Consider the following 14,064-nt stretch of genomic DNA (forward strand, 5'->3'; position numbering starts at 1 on the left):
TCAAATTGTACATGCAGTTAAACATTGCTAGTACTGACACTGTAGTTGACGTAGAGGAGGACATTCTACTATTTTTTCCATCCACAATATCATCACAATCTTTATATACCTCCTTCTTCAAATTGGTGATGATTAACCATCATCTTCTGTACCAGTTTCAAAATGCAATATTTTTTTTAATTGTCAGTGGTTTCTGTGCTTGGGAAAATCAATGACCTTATTTCTTTCTTTTTAACGTACCCAATTTACTTTATCTAGACATTTTACTGTGCTCAGCTCTGTGCCTTACAAATTATAAAAGTAAGCAAATGAAATCTTATATCTCTATCCATCCATCTGTTTCTCTCCATTCACTCATTATATATTTTTGGATTTGTCTGTTTTTTATTTATTTTGGGAGGGCCAAATCACCAATTATTTATAGCTTTTTATTTAGTTAAGGACTCCTATCCCAATTATCCTAGCACCCTGTTTATATTTTGCATCACTTCTGAAAGGTTCTGCATACACAGGGTTACATACCGTTCACAATAAGCTTGGCAAGAGTGCAAAGCATGGTGGTAGTTTGGTTCATACCATGTAGTTAGTGTAAATGCTGAGAATACAAAGCCTTCTAGAAATACCATATTAGTTAACAAATATTTTTCATGTAGTGAATTTTACATTATTTCCAGGATTCAACTCACTGTTTTAAAAAACAAATTTTAAGATTTCCTCCAATCAGCTGTTAGACACATTTGTTTTGTCCTACTTTAAATTAGATTGTAAGCTGTTCAGAGCAAGGATTGTCTCCTACTAGCTGTTTGAACAGATGGTCCCTCGTACAAAGGGTCCTAATCGTGATTTGCTCTCTATGTGCCACTGTAACACAAATAACAACAAATATAAACATCTCGTGCTTTTCTATATAATTTCCATAATTGTTTGCTTAAAATTGACTCTTCTAAGTGACTGACTTTTGTTAGATCCTTCCATGGCTGATTAGGGCAGGTTCACTGTATTAGTGTTTTGAAATTCACAGCATTTTCATGTTGAACCAAACCACTCGGAATTCCACTTTGCTATAATTAACTTCATTAGTCAGTGCAGAGCTTGATTAACAATAGGAAATTGAAGTAGTCTGAGTATCTTCCTGAATGCACTAGAAAATAAACTTCTTTCTTTCCTTCCCCTCCAACCTGACTCTTGCCACTATAGCTAAAACAGAATAGCACATGGAAGATTTAGATATGGAGTAAATTGGGCCGTATGGTTCAGTTGCCTTTTATACAAAGCAGCTGCTTTATTTCCAGGAAAAGTAGAAAGCATTAACCAGATTAAGGAAACCTACAAAATTGGAAAAGCTTTTCTGTAAGCTTCAGACTGCTCATTTTATGGGAAGTTAGTAGAGCATGTAGTAGAGTCTCCCGGCTGCTTTTGCCTTTCTGCTTTGTCTAACTGTCGCGTAGTGTTACCTCATAATGGATGATATATGATAGTGGTTAAGATACCTACTCTGTTACAGAGTAGAAGAACCTGCTTTCCAGCCACTGAGTGATATCGGCGCTGTAATGAACTCAGATTTGCGTCAACTTAGTCTGGATTAAATTGCTAACCTTCTGTTTGGAGCTTTCAAATAACCTACTAATTAAATAATACATTACTTAGTCACAGGATTACAAAATTAACATTATATAGGGAAATTAATTTGGGTTTCAAATAATGGAGCAGATGCAGGAACCTATTTTAACCTTTGCTGCATTGCTAGTAGAATATAGGGATGATTTAACAAATTATATGGTATCATACTTCAGAGAGCCAGGAAAAAAATTGATATTTTAAAAGGAACACTGAGATTCATATTGTAACAAAGAGTATATCCTCTTGAAATTCAGTGTACTACTAACATTCTTTTTGTGGCCTTTAAGAACTTTAATGATCTTGAGCTGGATTATATTTACATTCCTAAATACAAAAATGTATATTTATTAGAGATGGAACAAAAGCATCCCCTCACATTCTGAACCCTCCTTAATTTTTGATTTGAGGAACCTATAGCCAAACCTTTGCTTACACAAAGTAGGATCTGGTTCAGTATCAGAATCTTAGCAGTGAGTATGTGAGGGATCTATAGTGTGGGTTTGGAAATGAAATGAATGTTGCAAGAATTATGTTCTTATACTTTTTTCTTCCCTGCCTAGTAGCTGGTTTTCCTAAAACCCACTGCTGATAAATAGGGAAGAGAATGAAAGCTAACTATTCTAGCTTCACCCTTCGAAAAAAAACAAACAAACAGACAAAGCTAAATTGCACAGGATCAGTTATCTTACATGTCTTTGGGAAGACAGGTCTAATGAGCTTCGGTGACCTGGTAAACATCCTGACCTACACCCTCTTGCATGCCCACACTGCAAGAGGAAGCAGAACAGGGAGCAGGAACTGCTTGCTCAAGTGGGTTCTATGGCAAACACACTGTTCAGAATCAGTTATTACTCTTTTTATATTACAGTACATGCTATGCTGATGGAGAAAAAAAACTCATATTAAATACGGAATGCAGCATATTAATGGAGTGAAGGTTTCCATTGATAAATTAGGCCACAATATATAAATGATAGAATAGCATCTCCTATTCCAGTTAGGCGCACAATACACATAAACAATGGAGTGACAGGCACCTAATATAAGATTGAAACACATTACATCATCAGTGCAATAAAAAGCTCCGATAATAGTCTGGAATGCCGTAAGTAAAGAGTACAGTGAAAAGCCCTACATAAAGTAGGTCCAGTACATGCTGGAACAGTAGAAGCTATTATATTATGGAATGTAGTCTGTGAACTGTGGGAGCACAGGCTCAATATGGAGATGTAGGGTTAGTGGAAGGATCCTTACTGTAATCTGGAAAGCTGTGTGTAATCACTGTGTGAGAATAAGGTCAACAACAACAAAAATACTTGGCTAATATGGAACACAGTGTATGAATGAGAAGAGAAGTCAACAGAAGGTCCTTACTACAGTCAGAAGTGATGATATAATGTATATGCGGAAAAGGGTCAGTCTGATATTTTAAATCATGGTGTAGTATAGAGAATGAACTGTTTTCTGTCTGTGTTCTGTATTGAATATATCACTTTGGCTCTGTTTTATGAATCTGTGCTACGGGGATCACCCTGTTGTATTTTTTATGAATCTGGGTAATATATGGGAATCACCCTGTTGGCTGCTGCAGAACCTACTTTGGTGCAAAGCAAAGGGCCGATAAAAAGGTAGAGATTCTTCCTTATGTTTACTCATAAAATTTGTAAGGCACTAGGATGAAACAGTGAGCAGGATGGTACCAAAGCTCTGACAGATGGACTGTAAAGTTTTCCCACTCTGTATATCTCTGCAGGAGTTTCAGTGTACAGTAGAGCTATGCAAATAACTGATTTTTGTTTTGTTTGAAGGCAATTCCAAATAAAATCAGAGGGAAAAATAATGGGTTGACCCAAAACCAATTATTTTCAAAAATTTATGTGAATTGAAGAATAAATAAATAAAAATGGTCTTGGGTCAAAGGAAAAAAAATCAGTCAACCCAAAACAAATGGTTGTATTTTGAGTGGTTCCTTTAAATAAATAAATAACATTGAAGCATATTTTCAAATGAAAAGTTATTTTGAATTAAAAAAATCAAAACATTGTCTTTTTTAACTTTTCATTTCAACATTTTTTACAATTTTGGCATTTTTGTGTCCTGGTTTTTTTGACATGAACAATTTGGCAAAACCAACATGCATTCACACAACAGTTCGGTGTCGATGGATCTGCATTTTTTTCCGGAAAAAATCACCCAGTTCTTGTGTGCAGATCCATACAAGTAGAGAAGGCAGGGGCCTTCTTTTCCTCTCATGTTACATCTTTGCCCTCTCTTTTCCCTCAATATTATTTTTCCCAAGGTCTACAAGGTTGTCTGTAAATCAAAATATATGAAGAGCACTCTATTTTGCCTGGCTGAAGACTAGAAGTCTTTTGCTTTGTCTGAATTGCTGTGGGTCTTCCCCAGGGCTGCAGCGTACATCTCTTTACTGACAGTGTTGGAACAGAAGCAGCTCTCATCCAATTGCTGCTCCTTCCCTGTAGATACCCAAAATATTATTGGGCTAGGTCAAGCTGTGTGCTCTATCTCTGCTACGCATACGTAACAGCAGTTTATAAGTCCAAAAGATGCTATCACATCACAGATTTCGAGTACAAGGTGGTCAAAATTTCTCAGCAACCAGAATTGTTTCTTCCCTTATCCATAGTTTTGACAGCAAAACTGACAGTTTGTTTCTCTGTTGGAGTTCCAAGGGCCTGAATTTTCACTCTGTGCTGGTGGAATTGCACTAACTTCAGCATAATTACACTGGAGTAAAACTTGCGTATAGCATTAAGACTCAGGTAATATATCTGAGTGTCCCCAAAATCTAGACATGATTTGATCTGAAGGATTGAGCTTCACCAATCTGTAATAAACAAATATGAATATATAAACTTATTCTTATATGACTTATTCTGCTATTTTGTGTATATACGTCCAAAAGCAATGAGTAAATATTGCTCATTTTTATTTTTATTTCATTTTACACACTAAAATCACATTTAGTGTGTAAGTTCCTTGGGATGGAGCCTGGGTCTGGTATTTACTGAACTCAATATTGGTACTTACCTAGCAGCACTGGAACCTGAGTAAAATATTTATTTCGCTGAAAAAGGGGGATTCTGAATATAACAGTGAGATGCTCAGTATCAATACACCTATTTAAAGCGCCATTGCAGCAGGAGTAATTCTCTGAAGAATTCAGTGAAATCAGTAAAATAAGACAGGTTTCAGAGTAGCAGCCATGTTAGTCTGTATTCGCAAAAAGAAAAGGAGGACTCGTGGCACCTGAGAGACTAACCAATTTATTTGAGCATGAGCTTTCGTGAGCTACAGCTCACTTCATCGGATGCATTCACGAAAGCTTATGCTCAAATAAATTTGTTAGTCTCTCAGGTGCCACAAGTACTCCTTTTCTTTTTAGTAAAATAAGAGAGATCTTCATCTTGCTTTGGCTTCTAACTTAGGTCCTTACAGGCTTTCCTGTCCATGCAAAGGTGAAGAAAGAAAATGTGGAAGCAAATCTTTTCCTAGAAAAGCAAGATAATAGAGTACACATGATCAAGGGTAGGAAAGATGTGTAGAAGTTGTCAGTGAATAAAAGTGAGTGTGGGAAAAATGTTTTTTCCCCTCATAGAAACAGCATTCTATTTTCTCAGAATGAAAAGTAATCTGTTTTTATACATGGTGGGCTAATGCCACATAGTTTTTCACATTTGGGAGGGGCATCTGAAGGCTGCATCTGCCGAGTTGTATTTGTCCACATTTGAGGAGCTCTAGTAATGTTTAATGAAGGTTCTGTCTTCTGACCAGGAAGCTGTGGCTAGCTGCAGCTGGAGCACCCAGCTCTCTGACAGTGCCCAAGCATACTCAGAAATGTTCAGGTCACTTGAAATTTATTCCAAGACTTGATTGTATTGAATCTAATCAACTTGTAAAGCCTGTTAGATATCTAAGCCAGTTTATCTATCCTCAGACCTTTTTGTATACTTAAGGCAGGACAGTGACTAGAACAATCCTCAGTCTCTCATCAGTACCAATTTAGAACTGGATAGGATTACAGTCTCCTGAGTTTTAGTCTTGCCTGATGAGAAAAATCCATAATCTTTTATATTTTCTTGGGGACAATGCGGATGTTAAGCACCATTGCCTTCAACTGGCACACAACTTCTTTCCAGAAGAACATTAGAAATATCTTGTAATTTGAATGCATGAGGATGACAGGAAAGACTCTGCTCAAACCTGATTTTGCCAATAAAGTAAACAATGGCTTTTAAATCTTTGAGGTCACCCAGGTGAAATGACTATCATTCACTGATTAAATGTGTTTAGACTCAAACCAGGTGGACATGGAGGACTGTGGATATAAGATCTAACCACTCTCTCTTGAATCTTCACATTCAATAACCCTTCTTGAGGCCTGAAAGCCTCAATATTACCAGTTTCCTTCCTTTAGAGCCAAACAGTTACTTCTATCTATATTTAAGATTGTGAAACCCCTTGCATCAATTTAGAGTTCATATACAGATTCAGCCCCAGTGACCACCAGTAAGGATGACTGGGGACTCTTTTTTTTTTTTTTTTTGAAATCCGATGTCAACCTTAGGCTGCCTTCTTTTGCTAGGGTCTGATGGGGGAGGGTACAGGTTTAAATCTTTCTGGGTTGGATTGCATCAGTTTGGCACTGCTTGTCGTAACTGGCCATGTGGAGCTTTCCCAGGAGTGCATAGGCAGCACATCTATTACAACCCTTTGTGAAGTGTTGTATATTACATTGTTCACCCCTGAGGCAAGGCTATCCAGATCTGCTAAGTTCTAGTGGATAATGAGGCCACACCCCCTCGCCCATGACCCTAAAAGGAATGTGCAGATTGAAATTCCAAGGAAGCAAAGATTCCTTATGCTTTCCCCCCACCACACAAACACATACCCTTTCTGTCCGCACTAGAGTGGTGGAGTACTTCTGCCATGAGACAAAACAGAGTTAACAACAGTGGGAGATTTTCTTAAGAAGTAGAAATTTGGCCTTTTGGGATCCTGTTTCTCCATTTTGCGGGTGGAGGTGGCAATCTACCAGTCCTCTGAGATGCACTTTTAAAATCAAAACACATCCACTGAGGTTAGGCTCAAGACACCAGTCAAAGCTAGTTATACTCATCACATCACTCAGTATTATGTGACTGATTCTTACATAAACAATAGGCTGCAGTATCCTTAAGGTTTGTATTGATCAAAATCTTTGTGCAAACTTTTGATCACAGGCAGTAAACTTAAAGGAATAACTTACTTTTTTCTGCGCTACTGTTTGAGATATCTTCCCTCTCACCTTTGCTTTAAATCGGAGAGTCTTTTGTGAAGAAAGAGACTCTGCTACGATTTGAAGCCAAATCAAGTCTCCCAATAGGTATCACTGTAGTGCTATTTAATTATATAATAGTATGTCTGTGGATAGTGTGATTAATAGGTATGCCAAGATACCTATTTATTTGAGTGATATTTTTGGTTTGGGGATGAACAGTTTATCTAAGGGTTGTCTGGCTAAGCATGCTTTGATGTGTAAAGTCAAAGATGTATTGGGAGTTGTGAACTCAGGTCTGTCTCAAAAATGATTTATGGAGGATTATTTGGTCAGACAGCTATGTATGCCAGATGACAAGGGGCAATTGAACAAGAACATTTCTTATTGTACATAGCTGTTGAGAGGTATGAGACAGACACCAAACTGGGTTTGTACTATCTATAATGTAATGTGTAAGCCAATAAAAGGGGTTAGGATAGGATGAAAAGCTAGGTTTTTCAATAAAACAAAATGACTGGAGAGAGACATGCAGTAACTCCAACTGACAGCTTGTTTGGCTTGACAGAGAGACAGATTTGGTATTATACGGCATCTTCAGTTAATTTAGCGAGATTTTGCAAAAGCTTCTAAGGGATTTAGAAGCAAAAATCTCAGTGAAAGACTATCAATAGTGATTGTGTTTCTAAAATCCTTAGTATTTTTGAAAATCTCCCTTGCCCAATATTTTCTGTATCTAAGCTCAGAGCTTAACTCACTTTGCTTTTCACATCTGTCTACGGTAATATTCTGCTTACTGCTTATTTTCTTTATAACTTCTCTTTGTTTCTGCCTCATGGCAAATATACTTTGCTTTTCTTAAGATAACTGGGGACACCTGCAACCGCTGCTCAACTAAAAGACATAGAGCTGGCCAGTGCAGCCACCATCCCCTTTGACCAGAAACTGGGTCAGAAGACCCAAGGAAAACAGTGATTCACATTCCATTTGACCTTCTCTTCAGCGAATCCCCCTCTGGGGCACAGACCCCCTCCTGACAAAAGGGTGGTGCAGGTTGCATCTAGTTTCATCTATGATAAAAATTCAGTTTTGAAGAAACAATATGAAGCTTTAGAACTTCAATGATGCTATCCCCATTTTCTATTCTACAGAAGCACCAACATTCATTACTAGTATTATTAAGAGTAATAACAATGTAATTAATTAATGTCATAAGCAGCAAGGTGTTTTTTGTTTGGTTGTTTGTTCTGGGTTGTGTTGTTGTTGATTGGACCAAGAAATTGAAAAACCTAGGTGAAGTATAGTCATCTAGCTCTAAAATAGGCTATATGAGTGGAGCTATTTGGTCATCAACCTGAATCCAGTGGATCTGGTCATTAAGAGGCAGGAAGCTTATTTCTAGAGCACCAATAGTATGCATTCATAGTACTTTATAAGTACAGCAAAGTGTCCATTCAAGGGACTGACAAAAATCAGTAGCTTAAGCTAAACAGGATTGTACTCAGTACTTTTGGGGCCCTTTGGATCTCCCACCAAATACAAAGTGTTTGGTTCCTTTGTTTGTTAGGTGAAAGATAACTTGGGGTTCTTTGCCTCTGACATTTATAGTCCAGTGAACTTTTGAAATATATCTGTAGTGGGGTGGCTACCCTGCTCCTAAAATAGAAGGGGTTAAAAGCAGCCCTGGAGAGGGCTGTGGCTGGGGATGGCTGATTGGGGAAGCAGCCGCAACTGGGCCATGCCCAAATCAGCCCCAGCTGGCCTGTATAAAAAGGCTGTGAGCCAGAGGCCCAAGGAATCTCTCTCCAGGCTGGGAGAGAGCAGGGCCTGCCTGCCTGACAGGGTACTGAGGGTGGTGCAATGCTGGGGAAGGAGCAGGCTTAGCCGGGGCACTCCAGGCTGGCAACTCCCCAGGCTGTAGGGCCTGGTCCAAGGCCCACAGAGGTACTGGGAGGCAGAGGAAGGCAACAGGTCCAAACCCTCTTGCCTGTGATGAGTGGCCTTTACACTGCAGTCTGCCCCAGGGAGCGGGGGCTTGGTGATGATTGGCAGTAGCCCAGACTGAGGCAAGGTGGGGATAGTGGGTTGGGGGTTCCCCAGGAAGGGGACTCAGAGGCAGTGTGGGGGTACTGCCAGGGGGCAAAACCCCAGAGAAAGGGACACCAGGGTCTGTGAGGGACACGAGGCCAGATGGTGCTCCAGGCTGGAAAAGAGCTAATTCCCAAAGACTAGCAGGAGGCACCGCCAGGTGAGTCCGGATCTTTTACAGTATCCTTCTCAAAGTTCGGTGGCCCTGCTGTGAGGGAAAGGTGCCATAGTGTCTGATGGAGAAGGTTCCAGGCTGCTGTCTTCCTTGTTGGTGCTTTCTGCAATGCAAACTGATCTGCCCCTGCTGCCTCTGATATGCCAATGAATGGCCACTTGACTGTGATTGCCAGTTATCTCTGATTACACTTGGAGGGGGGCATCGACCTTTCCTTTGTTAGGAAAAAAAAACATGTTTACCCATTCCCCAGACTTCTCTGGTTCAAACACATTTTAGTCCCATATTTCCTTCCCATTTGTTCAGCCCTTGCGGAATTTATCATACATACACCACGCAAAAATATTAATGATTATTGTCATATTGGTTTTCTAATGATACCTTACACCAGTGTTTCCCACACTTGGGACGCCGCTTGTTCAGGGAAAGCCCCTGGTGGGCCAGGCTGGTTTGTTTACCTGCTGCGTCCGCAGGTTTGGCTGATCGTGGCTCCCACTGGCCGCGGTTCGCTGTGCCTGGCCAATGGGGGTTGTGGGAAGCAGCGGCCAGTACGTCCCTCGGCCCGCACCGCTTCCCGCAGCGCCCATTGTCTGCGGCTTCCCAAGTTTGGGAAACACTGCGTAACAAAATACCTACTAGACATAGATTATAACATAAGTTAATTGGGATACACTGAACTGGTCAGACTAGCTGAAACGCACTACCAGATACTGGCTCTCTGGCACTGGGATGGTCTTCAGGTCATACCTACAATGGTTCACCATACACAGGAGACAAGATACTTATAAAATACAAGTGAAGAGTTTACCATCTAAGAGTCTGTCCAGCAAACAGTTAGTGCTGCATGCATCATTTCTTCTGCACATCATTTCTTCTGCACATGAAATCAGGGGGACTCCACGCTACACTAACTACTTGTAAGATGCTTCTAGATAGGATACACAAGAGACAATTGGGACACATGGAGTTTGGAGAACTCAATGAAAATATTAGTATTGGAAATCTTTAAGCAAGAAGTGGTTTTAAGGAGGACTCTGGACTCTTAGAAGACAGGAACGCACTCTCTCAATATAAGATATTAGGGAAGATGAAAGAACAGTCCAGTAGTCCATTTATTTATGCCAAAGAAAATTTCTCTTACCTTTGCCATGAAAATATGTAGCCACCCAATAGATGTTTTTTTTTAAAGATACATCCCTAACTGTATGTAAATAAAACTAGAGAAAAAGTAAATACAACTGTGGGTTGATTCAAAACTTTTCTCTCTCTCTAATATCATAGTAAGTGAACTGAAACAGTGAGTGAAATAAATTATTTTCATAAGTGACATAAAAATAAAAATGAAATTATTCATTCAACACTGAGTGCTTTAATCTCCCATAGAATATACATATTGTGACGGGGCAAGGCCAGATGGCTATAGGAAAGTAGTGAGAAACAGGTATGTTAGCCCCAGGCTAAACAAATCCCTGTTACCATGGTAACCAAATGGCAGTTGTTCCAGGTTAAGCAAGACACCTGGGGCCAATTAAGATCCTTCCAGAAAGAAGTGGAGACTGCTAGGTTGATTGGGACACCTGAAGCCAATCAGGGGCTGGCTGAAACTAGTTAAAAGCCTCCCACTTAGTCAGGTGGAGGGCGTGTGATGGGAGCTGTAGGAGGAAGTCATGCTGCTGGAGAAATGGAGTAGAACAAACCTTATCAGGCACAAGAAAGGAGGCCTGAGGTAAGGGTGATGTAGATATTGAGGAAGTGGGGGCTGCTGTGGAGAAGTGGCCCAGGGAATCGTACTCGTCCTGTTTCCAAAAAGCCAGCTACCAAGAGCTGCTACTATCAGGATTCCTGGGCTGGAGCCTGGAGTAGAGCGTGGGCCCGGGCTCCCCCTCCCCTCCCCAACTAATCACTGAGACTGGGAGACAACAGAGACTGTGCGAGGGAAGGTAGCTTCTCCTCACCTCCCTTGCTGGCTTATGATGAAAATGGCTCAGTAGGCTGTGACTCTTGCCTCTAGAGAAAGAAGGGCTATGTGGAGGGTCACAGTGAGCCTCTGAGGCTAGCATAATCCACCAGGAAGTGCGGTGCCCACTGAGACAAGGTCAGAGCTTTGTCGCCATATGTAATTGATGTGGACAAAGCTGTTCCTCTTTTAAAAACTAAAGCCACCATTTGTTATGCAGCTTTGAAAATCAAGTATAATATAGATATAGTTTGTCTAGTGATTTGATAGTTATCCATAAGCATCCATGTGTTCCTATCATTGTAATCCTTATCTCATTTACTCCCATCTCTAGCTGTACTTATTGTACTATATCTAATCCTAGAGTACAGTGTTCATGTTCAAACAAAACTAAGTGTAGTACATACTACTGTGAATAGTCAATAATGGGTCTCCTCTCGGTTATAAGCAATGTGTCCAGTACTCAGTGTCTGCAGGAGCCAGACTCTTAAATTAGAAACTCCTTGGAATAGGGACTATGTATTTTATTATCCTGCAATGTACAATACATGTTTGTAGGGATATATAAATCATAATGAAAATATTTTTCATTTTGGATGTGGTATGTCAAAACTACTGTTTTGACCTACATAACTTCTGTATGTTCAAACTATCACAGTTACAGCACGACTGTCATAAACTATCTGAAGAACCACTTACAGTACATAAGAGATATTCAGTATCTTCTTCCTTTGTTTTTCGTCAGAGATTATGAACAAGCCTGAAGTTAGAAAGAAAGCTTGACTGAAGTCTGTAAATGATACATTTATTAAAAGTAATCGTGAATGAATTATACATTGAAAAATATTGCTTGCCAATCTCTTTCTTTGTGTTCCCTCACTCTGTTTTGTTGTTGTTGTTTTTCTTTCCCCACTTCAAGGCTCTCACTTTCACTGCTAGGAAACATGCCAACAAGCCAAGGCAGTTAAGCTTGGTTAGTTCTGCTTCTAGTCCAGTGTCACTTGCAGTTTCATGAATCAGCTATTTTTGATCCCAGCAACCCTTAATGTTGTAAAATATCTTACGTCATCATGTTTCAAAATTCATTATCAGTGAGACATGCTACACTATTGGTACAGGAAATAAGCAAACAAGAGAGATTGCAGTCACAGCAAATAATTAATAATAGAATTTAACCTTTTTTTTTCCTGCTATGTAAAAATCAACTCCTGGCAAAATGTGTCTTGTAAATTCCTGTGGAAATTTTGTTTTGAATAAATAAATCAAGTTGCATGATGAAATAAGAAATAAATGTAATTTTATTTTGGATCCTTTGATAATATAGAACTTCTCCTAACCTTTTAAAAAATCTGCGCCATTTTTAAAGACTTACAAATTAACCCATATTATATTCCTTTGTAGCCTTCTTCAGCTCTGCAATTATATATGCCACAAGGAGTAGATCTGTGCATTTATGCTTTTTTATTCCTTCATAGATATTTCATTGACCATAATACAGAAGAAGATAGGTATTTCATCATTGATGCTAACACTGGAAACATTAAGACTGCCAAGATCTTTGACAGAGAGGAAACACCTCGGTACAACATCACAGTTGCTGCTTCTGAGATAGGTAAATAATACATTTAGTAGACGTGTAACAGAAAAGCTTCCATATCTTATGAATGCAAGACTAATAATTGTTTTTAAGGAATATTATACCGATTGTCTATAGGTTCTCTTCAAAGGCAGGCCTTTTCCCACCAATTTGGAGGTAAAGGAGAATTTGAGGTATACATGTTATTTCTCTAATTCCAGAAAAAAATACAAATACATATATTTATTCATCTATGTATATTTACAACCTTTTCCTCTGTTAAGCACATTGGTACCAATTTGTCTCGGGCACAACTCCATTATAGGTAATGTTCTCATATCCGGGAGGAATTTAGCCTTTTTGTGTGGGTTGAATATCAGCTTTCATATTTCTTGACAAATAACTAAACAGTATCATTTTTTAAGAATATTGCCTAATCTGAGAAACTCAACCATTCCCTTTTATAACTAGAATTAACCTAATGACCCTATAGATTGAATCTCTGTTCCCTCCCCCCGCCCCCTGTTGTTTTCATCTAAGAAATTAAATCCCCAAATATTCCTTAAGGTATTATTAATCTGTTTTTGACTTTGGAAAATGGGACACAGGTTAGGAAATGTTGAAACTTTTACTCATTGTGACTAAGACACAGAAAGCTGAAGCAAATTGTCAGGGGGTCACTGTAGTTTAGTGGATAAGATTTGGATCTGGATTCTGTTCCTATTCCTACAGCAAACATTCTATGTGAAATGCTCATAACTGCCTAATCCAGACCAAATTTCTCTGAAGAAACAAGGCTACTTGCAACCTTAAAATAAGAGTATTTTCTTGATACGTCGCATCTGTAAAGCCAGTTTTGTCAGTAGCCCTATTTAACTGAAGAAGTTGTAAAAATGTTATTGGTACAGGGAAAAAAATGTTTTACTTTTTAAAATTCTCCTCCAATTAAGAAAATAGCTAAAAGTGACTGAACTCATTTTCGTCACAGATCCTCCATCCTGGTAAAGTATAAATGCTGGCATCAAAACAAAGGGAGATAGGAATACTAAGCATGTGTCCACACAAACTGTGCCAACTGAACCCACAAATGTAATCTTTCAGTGGCTATGATTTTGCTTGGGAACATGAAGTATTTTCAGATGCACTTTTTCTTTTCTTCTTGCTATATCCCATCATTGTCACAAGATGATGCAACACAATGTGGACCAATGACAATAGCCACCAACACTGGTGAGCATCCCTTCTGTTTTCATCTGTTTCAGCTACAGATTAAAATTGAATCTGTTTTGCAGTTTAATTTATGGAAGATGCTACTAGGATATGCTATAGTATTAGTACTATATATATAATTGTATGAGGACAACAAATTG

General features: G+C 39.1%; 1 protein-coding gene across 4 annotated transcripts in view; it reads left to right on the forward strand.

Moving 5' to 3' along the window:
* Positions 1-14,064, forward strand: part of CDH18 (cadherin 18) — an 839,398-nt gene that overhangs the window by 768,211 nt on the left and 57,123 nt on the right. For all 4 annotated transcript variants that reach the window (XM_073332278.1, XM_073332279.1, XM_073332277.1 and 1 more), the window contains one exon: positions 12,594-12,730. In XM_073332278.1, the coding sequence (XP_073188379.1) occupies positions 12,594-12,730 (137 nt within the window). The remainder of the gene's footprint in view (positions 1-12,593; positions 12,731-14,064) is intronic.

Source organism: Lepidochelys kempii, chromosome 2, assembly GCF_965140265.1.
Source record: "Lepidochelys kempii isolate rLepKem1 chromosome 2, rLepKem1.hap2, whole genome shotgun sequence".
Taxonomy (NCBI): Eukaryota; Metazoa; Chordata; order Testudines; family Cheloniidae; genus Lepidochelys; species Lepidochelys kempii.